Source organism: Salvelinus fontinalis, chromosome 7 (assembly GCF_029448725.1).
Source record: "Salvelinus fontinalis isolate EN_2023a chromosome 7, ASM2944872v1, whole genome shotgun sequence".
Lineage (NCBI taxonomy): Eukaryota > Metazoa > Chordata > Actinopteri > Salmoniformes > Salmonidae > Salvelinus > Salvelinus fontinalis.
The window spans coordinates 9844090-9862431 of NC_074671.1; the positions used below are offsets into that span (position 1 = coordinate 9844090).

The 18342-nt window shown below is 43.1% G+C and overlaps 1 protein-coding gene across 2 annotated transcripts in view; it reads left to right on the forward strand.

Moving 5' to 3' along the window:
- The first annotated feature begins 1450 nt into the window (after positions 1-1450).
- LOC129858968 (docking protein 6-like) overlaps positions 1451-18342 on the forward strand; it is a 195470-nt gene continuing 178578 nt past the window's right edge. The window contains exon 1 of one of the 2 annotated variants that reach the window (XM_055928234.1): positions 1451-1754. In XM_055928234.1, the coding sequence (XP_055784209.1) occupies positions 1689-1754 (66 nt within the window). In that variant the 5' untranslated portion in view covers positions 1451-1688. The remainder of the gene's footprint in view (positions 1755-18342) is intronic. The other variant, XM_055928235.1, reaches the window with a different exon arrangement.

Genomic DNA, 18342 nt, shown 5'->3' on the forward strand with positions numbered 1-18342 from the left:
TAAACAATGACCTCGACTAACCTATTTCCTATCGACTAACCTATTTCACTGTGAGGTGTACACTTGTTGTATTCGGCTCATGTGACAAATTACATTTGATTTGATTTGACACTCATCATTTGCTGTTGCTACTTTGTTCTTTATTTTACTCTTATTATTATCTATCCTGATGCCTAGTCACTTTACCCTGCCTTTATGTACATATCTACCTCAAATACCTTACTATTATCTATCCTGATGTCTTGTCACTTTACCCTGCCTTCATGTACATATCTACCTCAAATAAATTATTATTATCTATCCTGATGCCTAGTCACTTTACCCTGCCTTCATGTACATATCTACCTCAAATACCTTATTATTATCTATCCTGATGCCTAGTCACTTTACCCTGCCTTCATGTACATATCTACCTCAAATACTTTATTATTATCTATCCTGATGCCTAGTCACTTTACCCTGCCTTCATGTACATATCTACCTCAAATACCTTATTATTATCTATCCTGATGCCTAGTCACTTTACCCTGCCTTCATGTACATATCTACCTCAAATACCTTATTATTATCTATCCTGATGCCTAGTCACTTTACCCTGTCTTCATGTACATATCTACCTCAAATACCTTATTATTATCTATCCTGATGGCTAGTCACTTTACCCTGCCTTCATGTACATATCTACCTCAAATACTTTATTATTATCTATCCTGATGCCTAGTCACTTTACCCTGCCTTCATGTACATATCTACCTCAAATACCTTATTATTATCTATCCTGATGCCTAGTCACTTTACCCTGCCTTCATGTACATATCTACCTCAAATACCTTATTATTATCTATCCTGATGCCTAGTCACTTTACCCTGTCTTCATGTACATATCTACCTCAAATACCTTATTATTATCTATCCTGATGGCTAGTCACTTTACCCTGCCTTCATGTACGTATCTACCTCAAATACCTTATTATCTATCCTGATGCCTAGTCACTTTACCCTGCCTTCATGTACATACCTACCTCAAATACCTTATTATTATCTATCCTGATGCCTAGTCACTTTACCCTGCCTTCATGTACATATCTACCTCAAATACCTTATTATTATCTATCCTGATGGCTAGTTACTTTACCCTGCCTTCATGTACATACAGTATCTACCTGAAATACATTGTGCCCCTGCACATTGATCTGGTACAGATACTTCCTCTATATAGCTCCATTCTTGTGTATTACATTTTCTTCCTCGTGTAACAATTTTTTATAATTTTTCAACTCTTTATTGTTAGGAAGTGCTCGTAAGCAAGCATTTCACGGTACAGTATACGTCAGTTGTATTCATCGCATGTGACAAATAAAATGTGATCTGATTTGAGAAGAGAGACCATTGTGCATATCGAAGCCTTCTGTTTTACGCGCACTGCCTGCTGCTCCCCTGCAGAAGAGGTGATGGTGCGTTCCAGGAAGAGCCCCCTCCACCCACACTCTCTATCCATAGTCTGAATGAAATCAGCTGACGAATGGTATCTCCCTAATGCTTGATGGAACGCGCCGCTGCGCGGAAGCCGGCTGTTGCCCGAGCGTTGACACCGCAGCAGGTTGCCCGTGGTGCTTTTATGTTGTGGATGTCGGACTGATTCCGCGGTGGTAGACTTTTTTTTGGGGCAGTGGCGGACCACGCTGACCATGGCCTCCAACTTCAATGATATAGTGAAACAGGGATACGTGCGGATACGGAGTAAGAAACTAGGGGTGAGTGACACTTTCCTGTATAGGAGGAGAGGAGAGGCTTCTACGTAGAGTTATTTGCGGTCAGGGCAGGAAGGCAGGGAGTCAGGCGCACTGGGAGCTGGATTAGAAGAGGTTTAGTTGCTCCGTAGGCAGCTGTCCTGCTGTGCGCTTTACAGAGGAAAATAACAGATGAGCAAAACAACATGATTCACTTTCCTTCAGTGGTTGCATTTAGTTAAGATTTGTTTATGTAACATTTAACAAAATATGGATGACAATAACAATGTTTCAATTTGTTTAAGATTCACGTATATTATTATCTTGCTATAAATGGGACTCTTTTATGTATATATTCTTTATCACCACATCGATAACTATGTTGTCAAAAGTTATAATTTAGGCTAAGTGCCAGATCACACAGTCAACTCTATCATTGACAACAACTGTTTGCCATGCATTATATTTACAGTACTCTATGCAAGGCTTTGATGGATATAGATTGTGTATTTGATAAAGACTGGATAGTATCCGAGTGGTTGTGGGAGACAGGCTATGTGGATAATGTAGCCTAGGTTGCTATAGCTCAGGTCAGAGTTGTATTGATCGCGAAGGACTGAAACGTTAACTAAGTTATAACACGGTAGTAACACTAGCATTTTGCTACACCCGCTATACCATCTGCTAAACACGTGTATGGGACCAATACAATGTATATTTAATTTAATTTAATACACTTATAATAATAGCACTGGATTATGTTTATAACACTTGTCTATGTGCTCAAAGCACTTTACACGACATAGGCTACAGTGATCTGTACCACCGACTGGACAGCAGGTTACCAATAGTACCTGGTAATGATAATGCTACACTCTGTCACCCACAGTGTGTCTGCCTGATGTTCCCTGAGTCATAAAGACAGCTGGTGTATTTTTACATCACCGTTACATTCCAGGATGACTGTAGAGCAGAAACCTGTCCCTCTGACCATGATGGGTGATGCTGGCTAATGATGTCTGCTTCCATTCTACCCCCCCCCCCCCCCCCCGCCTCATTACGACATTGTCTTCACGCGTTAAGATTTCAGAATAAGACTTTTGTAATTCCATTTTAAAGCACTCTAGTTACATTGCTATTCATATTTTTGTGTGTATAGTGTGTATAGTGTGTATAGTGTGATCTGGCACAGTGCTTTGCTGCAACTGTCAGTTAGATAATTTAATATTAATTCAGTGACTTTAGGACTATAAGCTTAAACATGCTCTCTAAGGCACCTGTATTTACCGTTTTTTTTTATCATAAAGAGCTTAACATTCTTGACATTCTTCTGAAAAAGTGTTAAAAAAAATCCAAGTATACTGAACATAAATATAAACGCAACTAGTGTTGGTCCCATTTTTCATGAACTGAAATAAAACATTCCAGAAATGTTCCATACACACAAAAAGCGTGTTTCTCTCAAAATGTGTCCACAAATTTGTTTATATCCCTGTTAGTGAGCATTTCTCATTTGACAAGAAAATCCATCCACGTGACAGGTATGGCAAATCAAGAAGCTGATTAAACAGCATAATCTTTACACAGGTGCACCTTGTGCTGGGGACAATAAAAGGCCACTCTAAAATGTGCAGTTTTGTCACAAAACAGATTTCTCAAGCTTCGAGGGAGTGTTCAATTGGCATACTGACTACAGGAATGTCCAGCAGAGATGTTTCCAGAGAATTGAATCTTAATTTCCCTACCATAAGCAGCCACGTTGTTTTAGAGAATTTGGCAGTACGTCCAACCGGCCTCACAATTGCAGGCCAGGACCTCCACATCCGGCCTCTTCACCTGCTGTGCTGGATCGTCTGGGGGAGGGGGTGAATGCCGATAAATAATTCTGTCTGTAATAAAGCCCTTTTGTGGGGGTAAACTCATTCTGATTGGATGGGCCTGGCTCCCCATTCAGTGGACCTGGCTCCCAAGTAGGTGGGCCTATGCCTTCCCAGGCCCACCTATGTCTTTGCCCCTGCTCAGTCATGTGGAATCCATAGATTATGGGCCAAATGAATTTCTTTAAATTGACAGATTTTCTTCTAAGAAATGTAACTCAGTAAAATCTTTGAAATTGTTGCATGTTGTGTTTATATTTTTGTTCAATATAATTGCCCAAGAGGACCAGAACCTATATCAAAATTAAAGGACTTGGGACTAAGGTTCTATCAGAGAGTCCTTTTTTCTTCAAGTTCCAGATCTCAGAACTGTTTTGTTATGTCTTCCTCTTTCATGACACCTTACATACAGTACATTTTTAGTGACAACCCAGAATTGGTTAGCAGATTGAACCTTATAGCACCAAGCATCAAAGTTGTTTGCTTTCTCATTCTTAATGGATTTTTTTTCACCTTAAATTGACTTTGTCACAAATTGGACACATTGCTCATGTGGAGGACTTTCTAAAGAGCAACTCTATGTGAATAACTCATTTTTGACCAAAATGTCAGATTGAATTTAATAGTCCCAAGGCTGTTGTGGAGGTGGCTATGCCAGGCCAGCTACCTTTCATCATGGTGGTTATGTGTTTCACTCTGTCAACCTCCCCCAGCGTGTTGTTTGAATCCCAGTTATGAAACCATACTGTGTTGGTCGTGTTTCACCTCTGAAAAAGCATGTCGTGACTGACTGACAGACTGAGACACGAGGATAACGGTCTGATACTGGCCGTCTGTTCTCCAGTCTCTCCAGCCTTGGTGCTTGACTGTTTCTGCGTTGAACCATATCGGTGGTACCCCTGCTAACGTGTAACATGAACCAAAAACCATTAGGGGGTAATACACAAAGCTGATCTTACTGTATACCTTACTGTGCCATCTGTACCTTTCCCTCAATATCACTATGGCTGTCCTCCCTCCCTCTCTCTTGTCTCTCCCTCTCTCATCTCCTCCCTCTCTCACCTCCTCCCTCTCTTATCTCCTCCCTTTCTCACCTCTCCCTTTCACATCTCCTCCCTCTCTCTTGTCTCTCCCTCTCTCTCTCATCTCCTCCCTCTCTCATCTCCTCCTTCTCTCATCTCCTCCCCCTCACCCCTCTTTCTCATCCCTCTTTCTCTTTCTTACCTCTCTCCCTCATCTCAGTCTTTCATACCTCTCTTCCTCTCTCATCTCTTTCCCTCTCCCTAATCTTTGCCACTCTCTCTCTCACTTCTCCCTCTTCTCTCTCCCTCTTCTCCATCTTTTCTCTCACCTCTCCCTCTTTGTCATTTCTTCCCCACTTTCTGAGAACCTTATTTCTCCTTCATCTGTTAGCCTTTTACAACATTCTCTCTCTCTCTCCCTCTCTCTCTCTCTCTCTCTCTCTCTCTCTCTCTCTCTCTCTCTCTCTCTCTCTCTCTCTCTCTCTCTCTCTCTCTCTCTCTCTCTCTCTCTCTCTCTCTCTCTCTCTCTCTCTCTCTCTCTCTCTCTCTCTCTCTCTCTCTCTCTCTCTCTCTCTCTCTCTCTCTCTCTCTCTCTCTCAATTCAAGGGGCTTTATTGGCATGGGAAACATATGTTAACATTGCCAATGCAAGTGAAGTAGATAATATACACAAGTGAAATAAACAATACAAATGAACAGTAATCATTACACTCACAGAAGTTCCAAAAGAATAAAGACATTACAAATGTCATATTTTGTATATATACAGTGTTGTAACGATGTACAAATGGTTAAAGTACAAAAGGGAAAATAAATAAGCATAAATATGGGTTGTATTTACAATGGTGTTTGTTCTTCACTGGTTGACCTTTTCTTGTGGCAACAGGCCACAAATCTTGCTGCTGTGATGGCACACTGTGGTATTTCACCCAGCAGATGTGGGAGTTTATCAAAATCGGGTTTGTGGATCTGTGTAATCTGAGGGAAATATGGGTCTCTAACATGGCCATACATTGGGCAGGAGGTTAGGAAGTGCAGCTCAGTTTCCACCTCATTTTGTCGGCAGTGTGCACATAGCCTGTCTTCTCTTGAGAGCCATGTCTGCCTACGGCGGCCTTTCTCAATAGCGAGGCTATGCTCACTGAGTCTGTACATAGTCAAAGCTTTCCTTAAATTCGGGTCAGTCACAGTGGTCAGGTATTCTGCCACTGTGTACTCTCTGTTTAGGGCCAAATAGCAGTCTAGTTTGTTCAGTTTTTTCTGTTAATTCTTTCCAGTGTCAAGTCATTATCTTTTTGTTTTCTCATGATTTGGTTGGGTCAAATTGCGTTGCTGTCCTGGGGCTCTGTGGGGTCTGTTTGTGTTTGTGAACAGAGCCCCAGGACCAACTTGCTTAGGGAACTCTTCTCCAGGTTCATCTCTCTGTAGGTGATTGCTTTGTTATGGAAGGTTTGGGAATCGCTTCCTTTTAGATGGTTGTAGAATTTAACGTCTCTTTTCTGGATTTTGATCATTAGCGGGATTCAGACTAATTCTGCTCTGCATGCATTATTTGGTGTTTTACGTTGTACAGTCGTGGCCAAAAGTTTTGAGAATGACACAAATATGAATTTCCACAAAGTTTGCTGCTTCAGAGTCTTTAGATATTTTTGTCAGATGTTACTATGGAATAGTGAAGTATAATTAAAAGCTTGCTTGGAGTTTGTCAGAATTTGTAGGTTTTTGTTTGTCCACCCGCCTCTTGAGGATTGACCACAAGTTCTCAATGGGATTAAGGTCTGGGGAGTTTCCTGGCCATGGACCCAAAATATCGATGTTTTGTTCCCCGAGCCACTTAGTTATCACTTTTGCCTTATGGCAAGGTGCTCCATCATGCTGGAAAAGGCATTGTTCGTCACCAAATTGTTCCTGGATGGTTGGGAGAAGTCGCTCTCGGAGGATGTGTTGGTACCATTCTTTATTCATGGCTGTGTTCTTTGGCAAAATTGTGAGTGAACCCAATCCCTTGGCTGAGAAGCAACCCCCCAGATGAATGGTCTCAGGATGCTTTACCTTTGGCATGACACTTGACTGATGGTAGCGCTCACCTTGTCTTTTCCAGACAATCTTTTTTCCGGATGCCCCAAACAATCGGAAAGGGGATTCATCAGAGAAATTGTTTTTGGGGGATTCAGTTCATTTGCATTGAAAAGAGGTTCTTTGCAATTAATTGCAATTCATTTGATCACTCTTCATAACATTCTGGAGTATATGCAAATTGCCATCATACAAACTGAGGCAGCAGACTGTGGAAATTAAAATTTGTGTCATTCTCAAAACCTTTGGCCATGACTGTACACGGAGGATATTTTTGCAGAATTCTGCATGCAGTCTCAATTTGGTGTTTGTTCCATTTTGTCTCTCTCTCTCTCTCTCTCTCTCTCTCTCTCTCTCTCTCTCTCTCTCTCTCTCTCTCTCTCTCTCTCTCTCTCTGTCTCTGTCTGTCTCTGTCTGTCTCTGTCTGTCTCTGTCTGTCTCTCTGTCTCTCTGTCTCTCTGTCTCTCTGTCTCTCTGTCTCTCTGTCTCTCTGTCTCTGTCTCTGTCTCTGTCTCTGTCTCTGTCTCTGTCTCTGTCTCTGTCTCTGTCTCTGTCTCTGTCTCTCTCCCGCTCCCTCTCTCTATCTCTCTCCCTCTCTCCATCTCCCACCTCGGTCTCCCACCTCTGTCTCCCACCTCGGTCTCCCACCTCTGTCTCCCACCTCGGTCTCCCACCTCTGTCTCCCACCTCTGTCTCTCTATCTCTCTCCCTCTCCTTCTCTCCCTCTGTCTCTCTGTCTCTGTCTCTCTCCCTCTCTGTTGTGTGTCGGACAGCTGAGACTGAGTGGAATGGCATTTCTCTATTCAGCGCCCACACTGCACCCTCTGCCTAACCTCAACCTCAACACACACACACACACACACACACACACACACACACACACACACACACACACACACACACACACACACACACACACACACACACACACACACACACACACACACACACACACACACACACGCACACACACACACACGCGCACACACACACATGCGCGCACACGCACACACGCACACACGCACGCACGCACACACGCACACACACAAACGTACAGCTGCGCACGGCTGTGCACACTGGTCCAACACGGAGGAATTGGCACAAAATCCCACACAAACAAAGCAAACAATCTGTTGCCGGAGTATGTGGTTCTTCAGTTAGATCTAGTCACAGTCTGTGGTTCTTCAGTTAGATCTAGTCACAGTCTGTGGTTCTTCAGTTAGATCTAATCACAGTCTGTGGTTCTTCAGTTAGATTTAATCACAGTCTGTGGTTCTTCAGTTAGATCTAGTCACAGTCTGTGGTTCTTCAGTTAGATCTAATCACAGTCTGTGGTTCTTCAGTTAGATCTAGTCACAGTCTGTGGTTCTTCAGTTAGATCTAATTACAGTCTGTGGTTCTTCAGTTAGATCTAATCACAGTCTGTGGTTCTTCAGTTAGATCTAGTCACAGTCTGTGGTTCTTCAGTTAGATCTAGTCACAGTCTGTGGTTCTTCAGTTAGATCTAGTCACAGTCTGTGGTTCTTCAGTTAGATCTAATCACAGTCTGTGGTTCTTCAGTTAGATCTAGTCACAGTCTGTGGTTCTTCAGTTAGATCTAGTCTGGCTTTGTACCATAAACTATTACTTGTTTTCTCTGCTCAGTTAATCTGCTCGGGAGACAGACTGACAGACTGACAGACTGACAGACCGAAATTAAATGGTGGTAAACTGGTGGTGAAGCGCAGGTCGATGTATCTGTAATAACAGATTTATCTATCTACCGCTGTGTAAGGAATAGCTACGATGGCAGAGGATATTGCCGTTGTCCCCATATCCTGTCCCTCATTTTGAGAAACGGCAGATATAATCGGTGGGATAGACTGTCTTGGGAAGGGAGCAAAACATGACCTTTTAGTCATTTATGTAATTGTCTGAAGGCAGCTCCATGTTCCTCAGGTTGAGGTTAATGCTGGAGATGTGGAAGGCAGCTCCATGTTCCTCAGGTTGAGGTTAGTGCTGGAGACGTGGAAGGCAGCTCCATGTTCCTCAGGTTGAGGTTAATGCTGGAGACGTGGAAGGCAGCTCCATGTTCCTCAGGTTGAGGTTAATGCTGGAGACTTGGAAGGCAGCTCCATGTTCCTCAGGTTGAGGTTAATGCTGGAGACGTGGAAGGCAGCTCCATGTTCCTCAGGTTGAGGTTAATGCTGGAGACGTGGAAGGCAGCTCCATGTTCCTCAGGTTGAGGTTAATGCTGGAGACGTGGAAGGCAGCTCCATGTTCCTCAGGTTGAGGTTAATGCTGGAGACGTGGAAGGCAGCTCCATGTTCCTCAGGTTGAGGTTAATGCTGGAGACGTGGAAGGCAGCTCCATGTTCCTCAGGTTGAGGTTAATGCTGGAGACGTGGAAGGCAGCTCCATGTTCCTCAGGTTGAGGTTAATGCTGGAGACGTGGAAGGCAGCTCCATGTTCCTCAGGTTGAGGTTAATGCTGGAGACGTGGAAGGCAGCTCCATGTTCCTCAGGTTGAGGTTAATGCTGGAGACGTGGAAGGCAGCTCCATGTTCCTCAGGTTGAGGTTAGTGCTGGAGACGTGGAAGGCAGCTCCATGTTCCTCAGGTTGAGGTTAATGCTGGAGACGTGGAAGGCAGCTCCATGTTCCTCAGGTTGAGGTTAGTGCTGGAGACGTGGAAGGCAGCTCCATGTTCCTCAGGTTGAGGTTAATGCTGGAGACGTGGAAGGCAGCTCCATGTTCCTCAGGTTGAGGTTAGTGCTGGAGACGTGGAAGGCAGCTCCATGTTCCTCAGGTTGAGGTTAATGCTGGAGACTTGGAAGGCAGCTCCATGTTCCTCAGGTTGAGGTTAATGCTGGAGACGTGGAAGGCAGCTCCATGTTCCTCAGGTTGAGGTTAGTGCTTGAGACGGGAAAGGTTTTCTCTCATTTCTTAGTCATAACTAATGGATATAGGAAGCACCATCTAACCACCTTAGAGTCTTCTGGCTGTGAGTCCGGCTGCCACTCAAAAATCACATTCCTCTAAATGTTCACACACTGTAAATGTGCCATGAGGGAGTGAGGGAGGGATGTAGGGAGGAGAGAGAGAGACAGGGAGAGATGAAAACAGCAGCTCCAGGACAAGGTAGCACGTCTGGTGAACAGGTCAGGGTTTCATAGCCGCAGGCAGAACAGTTGAAGCTCGAGCAGCAGCAAGACTAGGTGGACTGGGCACAGCCAGGAGTCATCAGGCCAGGTAGTCCTACGGCTCAGGTCCTCCGAGAGAAAGAGACAGAGAGAGAAAAAAATAGAGAGAGAATTAGAAGGAGAATACGTAAATTCTCACAGAACATCAGATAAGACAGGAGAATTACACCAGATATAACAGAGGGAGAGAGAATTGTTTATATGTTGGTTTTCTCCTAACTAAGTCGTTTCCCCCTAACTAAGTTGTTTCCCCCCTAACTAAGTTGTTTTCTCCCTAACTAAGTTGTTTCCCCCCTAACTAAGTTGTTTTCTCCCTAACTAAGTTGTTTCCCCCTAACTAAGTCGTTTCCCCCTAACTAAGTTGTTTCCCCCCTAACTAAGTTGTTTTCTCCCTAACTAAGTTGTTTCCCCCTAACTAAGTCGTTTCCCCCTAACTAAGTTGTTTCCCCCCTAACTAAGTTGTTTCCCCCTAACTAAGTTGTTTCCCCCCTAACTAAGTTGTTTCCCCCTAACTAAGTAGTTTCCTCCTAACTAAGTTGTTTCCACCTTAACTAAGTTGTTTCCCCCCCCAACTAAGTTGTTTCCCCCTAACTAAGTCGTTTCCCCCTAACTAAGTTGTTTCCCCCCTAACTAAGTTGTTTCTCCTCTAACTAAGTTGTTTCCCCCCTAACTAAGTTGTTTCCCCCTAACTAAGTTGTTTCCCCCTAACTAAGTTGTTTCCCCCTAACTAAGTTGTTTCCCCCTAACTAAGTTGTTTCCCCCTAACTAAGTTGTTTCCCCCCTAACTAAGTTGTTTCCCCCCAACTAAGTTGTTTCCCCCTAACTAAGTTGTTTCCACCCTAACTAAGTTGTTTCCCCCTAACTAAGTTGTTTCCCCCTAACTAAGTTGTTTCCACCTTAACTAAGTTGTTTCCCTCTAACTAAGTTGTTTCCCTCTAACTAAGTTGTTTCCCTCTAACTAAGTTGTTTCTCCCCTAACTAAGTTGTTTCCCCCTAACTAAGTTGTTTCCACCTTAACTAAGTTGTTTCCCCCCTAACTAAGTTGTTTCCCCCTAACTAAGTTGTTTCCCCCCTAACTAAGTTGTTTCCCCCCCAACTAAGTTGTTTCTCCCCTAACTAAGTTGTTTCCCCCTAACTAATTTGTTTCCACCTTAACTAAGTTGTTTCCCCCCTAACTAAGTGGTTTCCCCCTAACTAAGTTGTTTCCCCCTAACGAAGTTGTTTCCCCCCTAACTAAGTTGTTTCCCCCTAACTAAGTTGTTTCCCCCCTAACTAAGTTGATTCCCCCTAACTAAATTGTTTCCACCTTAACGAAGTTGTTTCCCCCTAACTAAGTTGTTTCCCCCTAACTAAGTTGTTTCTCCCTAACTAAGTTGTTTCCCCCCTAACTAAGTTGTTTCCCTCTAACTAAGTTGTTTCCCCTTAACTAAGTTGTTTCCCCCCTAACTAAGTTGTTTCCCCCCTAACTAAGTTGTTTCCCCCTAACTAAGTTGTTTCCCCCTAACTAAGTTGTTTCCCCCTAACTAAGTTGTTTCCCCCTAACTAAGTTGTTTCCCCCTAACTAAGTTGTTTCCCCCTAACTAAGTTGTTTCCCCCTAACTAAGTTGTTTCCCCCTAACTAAGTTGTTCCCCCTTAACTAAGTTGTTTCCCCCCTAACTAAGTGGTTTCCTCTAACTAAGTTGTTTCCCCCCTAACTAAGTTGTTTCCCCCCTAAATAAGTTGTTCCCCCTTAACTAAGTTGTTTCCCCCCTAACTAAGTGGTTTCCCCTAACTAAGTTGTTTCCCCCCTAACTAAGTTGTTTCCCCCTAACTAAGTTGTTTCCCCCTAACTAAGTTGTTTCCCCCTAACTAAGTTGTTTCCCCCTAACTAAGTTGTTTCCCCCTAACTAAGTTGTTTCCCCCTAACTAAGTTGTTCCTCCTTAACTAAGTTGTTTCCCCCCTAACTAAGTGGTTTCCCCTAACTAAGTTGTTCCCCCTTAACTAAGTTGTTTCCCCCCTAACTAAGTTGTTTCCCCCCTAACTAAGTTGTTTCCCCCTAACTAAGTTGTTTCCCCCTAACTAAGTTGTTTCCCCCTAACTAAGTTGTCCCCCCTTAACTAAGTTTTTCCCCCTAACTAAGTTGTTTCCACCTTAACGAAGTTGTTTCCCCCTAACTAAGTTGTTTCCCCCTAACTAAGTTGTTTCCACCTTAACGAAGTTGTTTCCCCCTAACTAAGTTGTTTCCCCCTAACTAAGTTGTTTCCCCCCTAACTAAGTTGTTTCCCCCTAACTAAGTGGTTTCCCCCCTAACTAAGTTGTTTCCCCCTAACTAAGTTGTTTCCCACTAACTAAGTTGTTTCCCCCCTAACTAAGTTGTTTCCCCCCTAACTAAGTTGTTTCCCCCCTAACTAAGTGGTTTCCCCCTAACTAAGTGGTTTCCCCCCTAACTAAGTTGTTTCCCCCCTAACTAAGTTGTTTCCCCCCTAACTAAGTTGTTTTCCCCTTAACTAAGTTGTTTCCCCCTAACTAAGTTGTTTCCCCCCTAACTAAGTTGTTTCCCCCTAACTAAGTTGTTTCCCCTTAACTAAGTTGTTTCCCCCCTAACTAAGTTGTTTCCCCTAACTAAGTTGTTTCCCCCTAACTAAGTTGTTTCCCCCTAACTAAGTTGTTTCCCCCTAACTAAGTTGTTTCCCCCTAACTAAGTTGTTTCCCCCTAACTAAGTTGTTTCCCCTAACTAAGTTGTTTCCCTCTAACTAAGTTGTTTCCCCCTAACTAAGTTATTTCCCCCCTAACTAAGTTGTTTCTCCCCTAACTAAGTTGTTTCCCCCTAACTAAGTTGTTTCCCCCTAACTAAGTTGTTTCCCCCTAACTAAGTTGTTTCCCCCTAAATAAGTTGTTTCCCCCTAACTAAGTTGTTTCCCCTTAACTAAGTTGTTTCCCCCCTAACTAAGTTGTTTCCCCCCTAACTAAGTTGTTTCCCCCTAACTAATTTGTTTCCCCCTAACTAAGTTGTTTCCCCCTAACTAAGTTGTTTCCCCCTAACTAAGTGGTTTCCCCCCTAACTAAGTTATTTCCCCCCTAACTAAGTGGTTTCCCCCCTAACTAAGTTATTTCCCCCCTAACTAAGTTGTTTCCCCCTAACTAATTTGTTTTCCCCCTAACTAAGTTGTTTCCCCCTAACTAAGTTGTTTCCCCCTAACTAAGTGGTTTCCCCCCTAACTAAGTTATTTCCCCCCTAACTAAGTGGTTTCCCCCCTAACTAAGTTATTTCCCCCCTAACTAAGTTGTTTCCCCCCTAACTAATTTGTTTCCCCCTAACTAAGTTGTTTCCCCCCTAACTAAGTTGTTTCCCCCCTAACTAAGTTGTTTTCCCCCTAACTAAGTTGTTTCCCCCTAACTAAGTTGTTTCCCCCTAACTAAGTTGTTTCCCCCTAACTAAGTTGTTCCCCCTAACTAATTTGTTTCCCCCTAACTAAGTTGTTTCCCCCCTAACTAATTTGTTTCCCCCTAACTAAGTTGTTTCCCCCCTAACTAAGTTGTTTCCCCCCTAACTAAGTTGTTTTCCCCCTAACTAAGTTGTTTCCCCCTAACTAAGTTGTTTCCCCCTAACTAAGTTGTTTCCCCCTAACTAAGTTGTTCCCCCTAACTAATTTGTTTCCCCCTAACTAAGTTGTTTCCCCCCTAACTAAGTTGTTTCCCCCCTAACTAAGTTGTTTCCAACTAACTAAGTGGTTTCCCCCCTAACTAAGTTGTTGCCCCTTAACTAAGTTGTTTTCCCCCTAACTAAGTTGTTTCCCCCCTAACTAAGTTGTTTCCCCCCTAACTAAGTTGTTTCCCCCTAACTAAGTTGTTTCCCCTTAACTAAGTTGTTTCCCCCTAACTAAGTTGTTTCCCCCTAACTAAGTTGTTTCCCCCTAACTAAGTTGTTTCCCCCCTAACTAAGTTGTTTTCCCCTAACTAAGTTGTTTCCCCCCTAACTAAGTTGTTTCCCACTAACTAAGTTGTTTCCCCCCTAACTAAGTTGTTTCCCCCTAACTAAGTTGTTTCCCCCCTAACTAAGTTGTTTCCCTCTAACTAAGTTGTTTCCCCCCTAACTAAGTTGTTTCTCCCTAACTAAGTTGTTTTCCCCTAACTAAGTTGTTTCCCCCCTAACTAAGTTGTTTCCCACTAACTAAGTTGTTTCCCCCCTAACTAAGTTGTTTCCCCCTAACTAAGTTGTTTCCCCTTAACTAAGTTGTTTCCCCCTAACTAAGTTGTTTCCCCCTAACTAATTTGTTTCCCCCTAACTAAGTTGTTTCCCCCTAACTAAGTTGTTTCCCCCTAACTAAGTGGTTTCCCCCCTAACTAAGTTATTTCCCCTCTAACTAAGTTGTTTCCCCCCTAACTAATTTGTTTCCCCCTAACTAAGTTGTTTCCCCTTAACTAAGTTGTTTCCCCCTAACTAAGTTGTTTCCCCCTAACTAAGTTGTTTCCCCCCTAACTAAGTTGTTTCCCCCTAACTAAGTTGTTTCCCCCTAACTAAGTTGTTTCCCCCTAACTAAGTTGTTTTCCCCCTAACTAAGTTGTTTCCCCCCTAACTAAGTTGTTTCCCCCTAACTAAGTTGTTTCCCCCCTAACTAAGTTGTTTCCCCCTAACTAAGTTGTTTCCCCCCTAACTAAGTTGTTTCCCCCCTAACTAAGTTGTTTCCCCCTAACTAAGTTGTTTCCCCCCTAACTAAGTTGTTTCCCCCCTAACTAAGTTGTTTCCCCCCTAACTAAGTTGTTTCCCTCTAACTAAGTTGTTTCCCCCCTAACTAAGTTGTTTCCCTCTAACTAAGTTGTTTCCCCCCTAACTAAGTGGTTTCCCCCTAACTAAGTTGTTTCCCCCCTAACTAAGTTGTTTCCCCCCTAACTAAGTTGTTTCCCCCTAACTAAGTTGTTTCCCCCTAACTAAGTTGTTTCCCCCCTAACTAAGTTGTTTCCCCCTAACTAATTTGTTTCCCCCTAACTAAGTTGTTTCCCCCTAACTAAGTTGTTTCCCCCCTAACTAAGGTGTTTCCCCCCTAACTAAGTTGTTTCCCCCCTAACTAAGTTGTTTCCCCCTAACTAAGTTGTTTCCCCCTAACTAAGTTGTTTCCCCCTAACTAAGTTGTTTCCCCCTAACTAAGTGGTTTCCCCCCTAACTAAGTTATTTCCCCCCTAACTAAGTGGTTTCCCCCCTAACTAAGTTATTTCCCCCCTAACTAAGTTGTTTCCCCCCTAACTAATTTGTTTCCCCCTAACTAAGTTGTTTCCCCCTAACTAAGTTGTTTCCCCCTAACTAAGTGGTTTCCCCCCTAACTAAATTATTTCCCCCCCAACTAAGTGGTTTCCCCCCTAACTAAGTTATTTCCCCCCTAACTAAGTTGTTTCCCCCCTAACTAATTTGTTTCCCCCTAACTAAGTTGTTTCCCCCCTAACTAAGTTGTTTTCCCCCTAACTAAGTTGTTTCCCCCTAACTAAGTTGTTTCCCCCTAACTAAGTTGTTTCCCCCTAACTAAGTTGATCCCCCTAACTAAGTTGTTTCCCCCTAACTAAGTTGTTTCCCTCTAACTAAGTTGTTTCCCCCTAACTAAGTTGTTTCCCCCTAACTAATTTGTTTCCACCTTAACTAAGTTGTTTCCCCCCTAACTAAGTGGTTTCCCCCTAACTAAGTTGTTTCCCCCTAACGAAGTTGTTTCCCCCCTAACTAAGTTGTTTCCCCCTAACTAAGTTGTTTCCCCCCTAACTAAGTTGTTTCCCCCTAACTAAATTGTTTCCACCTTAACAAAGTTGTTTCCCCCTAACTAAGTTGTTTCCCCCCTAACTAAGTTGTTTCTCCCTAACTAAGTTGTTTCCCCCCTAACTAAGTTGTTTCCCTCTAACTAAGTTGTTTCCCCTTAACTAAGTTGTTTCCCCCCTAACTAAGTTGTTTCCCCCCTAACTAAGTTGTTTCCCCCTAACTAAGTTGTTTCCCCCTAACTAAGTTGTTTCCCCCTAACTAAGTTGTTTCCCCCTAACTAAGTTGTTTCTCCCTAACTAAGTTGTTTCCCCCCTAACTAAGTTGTTTCCCTCTAACTAAGTTGTTTCCCCTTAACTAAGTTGTTTCCCCCCTAACTAAGTTGTTTCCCCCCTAACTAAGTTGTTTCCCCCTAACTAAGTTGTTTCCCCCTAACTAAGTTGTTTCCCCCTAACTAAGTTGTTTCCCCCTAACTAAGTTGTTTCCCCCTAACTAAGTTGTTTCCCCCTAACTAAGTTGTTCCCCCTTAACTAGGTTGTTTCCCCCCTAACTAAGTGGTTTCCTCTAACTAAGTTGTTTCCCCCCTAACTAAGTGGTTTCCCCTAACTAAGTTGTTTCCCCCCTAAATAAGTTGTTCCCCCTTAACTAAGTTGTTTCCCCCCTAACTAAGTGGTTTCCCCTAACTAAGTTGTTTCCCCCCTAACTAAGTTGTTTCCCCCCTAACTAAGTTGTTTCCCCCTAACTAAGTTGTTTCCCCCTAACTAAGTTGTTTCCCCCTAACTAAGTTGTTTCCCCCTAACTAAGTTGTTTCCCCCTAACTAAGTTGTTCCTCCTTAACTAAGTTGTTTCCCCCCTAACTAAGTGGTTTCCCCTAACTAAGTTGTTCCCCCTTAACTAAGTTGTTTCCCCCCTAACTAAGTTGTTTCCCCCCTAACTAAGTTGTTTCCCCCTAACTAAGTTGTTTCCCCCTAACTAAGTTGTTTCCCCCTAACTAAGTTGTTCCCCCTTAACTAAGTTGTTTCCCCCTAACTAAGTTGTTTCCACCTTAACGAAGTTGTTTCCCCCTAACTAAGTTGTTTCCCCCTAACTAAGTTGTTTCCACCTTAACGAAGTTGTTTCCCCCTAACTAAGTTGTTTCCCCCCTAACTAAGTTGTTTCCCCCCTAACTAAGTTGTTTCCCCCTAACTAATTTGTTTCCCCCTAACTAAGTTGTTTCCCCCTAACTAAGTTGTTTCCCCCTAACTAAGTGGTTTCCCCCCTAACTAAGTTATTTCCCCCCTAACTAAGTTGTTTCCCCCCTAACTAAGTTATTTCCCCCCTAACTAAGTGGTTTCCCCCCTAACTAAGTTATTTCCCCCCTAACTAAGTTGTTTCCCCCCTAACTAATTTGTTTCCCCCTAACTAAGTTGTTTCCCCCTAACTAAGTGGTTTCCCCCCTAACTAAGTTATTTCCCCCCTAACTAAGTGGTTTCCCCCCTAACTAAGTTATTTCCCCCCTAACTAAGTTGTTTCCCCCCTAACTAATTTGTTTCCCCCTAACTAAGTTGTTTCCCCCCTAACTAAGTTGTTTTCCCCCTAACTAAGTTGTTTCCCCCTAACTAAGTTGTTTCCCCCTAACTAAGTTGTTTCCCCCTAACTAAGTTGTTTCCCCCTAACTAAGTTGTACCCCCTAACTAAGTTGTTTCCCCCCTAACTAAGTTGTTTCCCCCTAACTAAGTTGTTTCCCCCTAACTAAGTTGTTTCCCCCCTAACTAAGTTGTTTCCCCCTAACTAAATTGTTTCCACCTTAACAAAGTTGTTTCCCCCTAACTAAGTTGTTTCCCCCCTAACTAAGTTGTTTCTCCCTAACTAAGTTGTTTCCCCCCTAACTAAGTTGTTTCCCTCTAACTAAGTTGTTTCCCCTTAACTAAGTTGTTTCCCCCCTAACTAAGTTGTTTCCCCCCTAACTAAGTTGTTTCCCCCTAACTAAGTTGTTTCCCCCTAACTAAGTTGTTTCCCCCTAACTAAGTTGTTTCCCCCTAACTAAGTTGTTTCTCCCTAACTAAGTTGTTTCCCCCCTAACTAAGTTGTTTCCCTCTAACTAAGTTGTTTCCCCTTAACTAAGTTGTTTCCCCCCTAACTAAGTTGTTTCCCCCCTAACTAAGTTGTTTCCCCCTAACTAAGTTGTTTCCCCCTAACTAAGTTGTTTCCCCCTAACTAAGTTGTTTCCCCCTAACTAAGTTGTTTCCCCCTAACTAAGTTGTTTCCCCCTAACTAAGTTGTTCCCCCTTAACTAGGTTGTTTCCCCCCTAACTAAGTGGTTTCCTCTAACTAAGTTGTTTCCCCCCTAACTAAGTGGTTTCCCCTAACTAAGTTGTTTCCCCCCTAAATAAGTTGTTCCCCCTTAACTAAGTTGTTTCCCCCCTAACTAAGTGGTTTCCCCTAACTAAGTTGTTTCCCCCCTAACTAAGTTGTTTCCCCCCTAACTAAGTTGTTTCCCCCTAACTAAGTTGTTTCCCCCTAACTAAGTTGTTTCCCCCTAACTAAGTTGTTTCCCCCTAACTAAGTTGTTTCCCCCTAACTAAGTTGTTCCTCCTTAACTAAGTTGTTTCCCCCCTAACTAAGTGGTTTCCCCTAACTAAGTTGTTCCCCCTTAACTAAGTTGTTTCCCCCCTAACTAAGTTGTTTCCCCCCTAACTAAGTTGTTTCCCCCTAACTAAGTTGTTTCCCCCTAACTAAGTTGTTTCCCCCTAACTAAGTT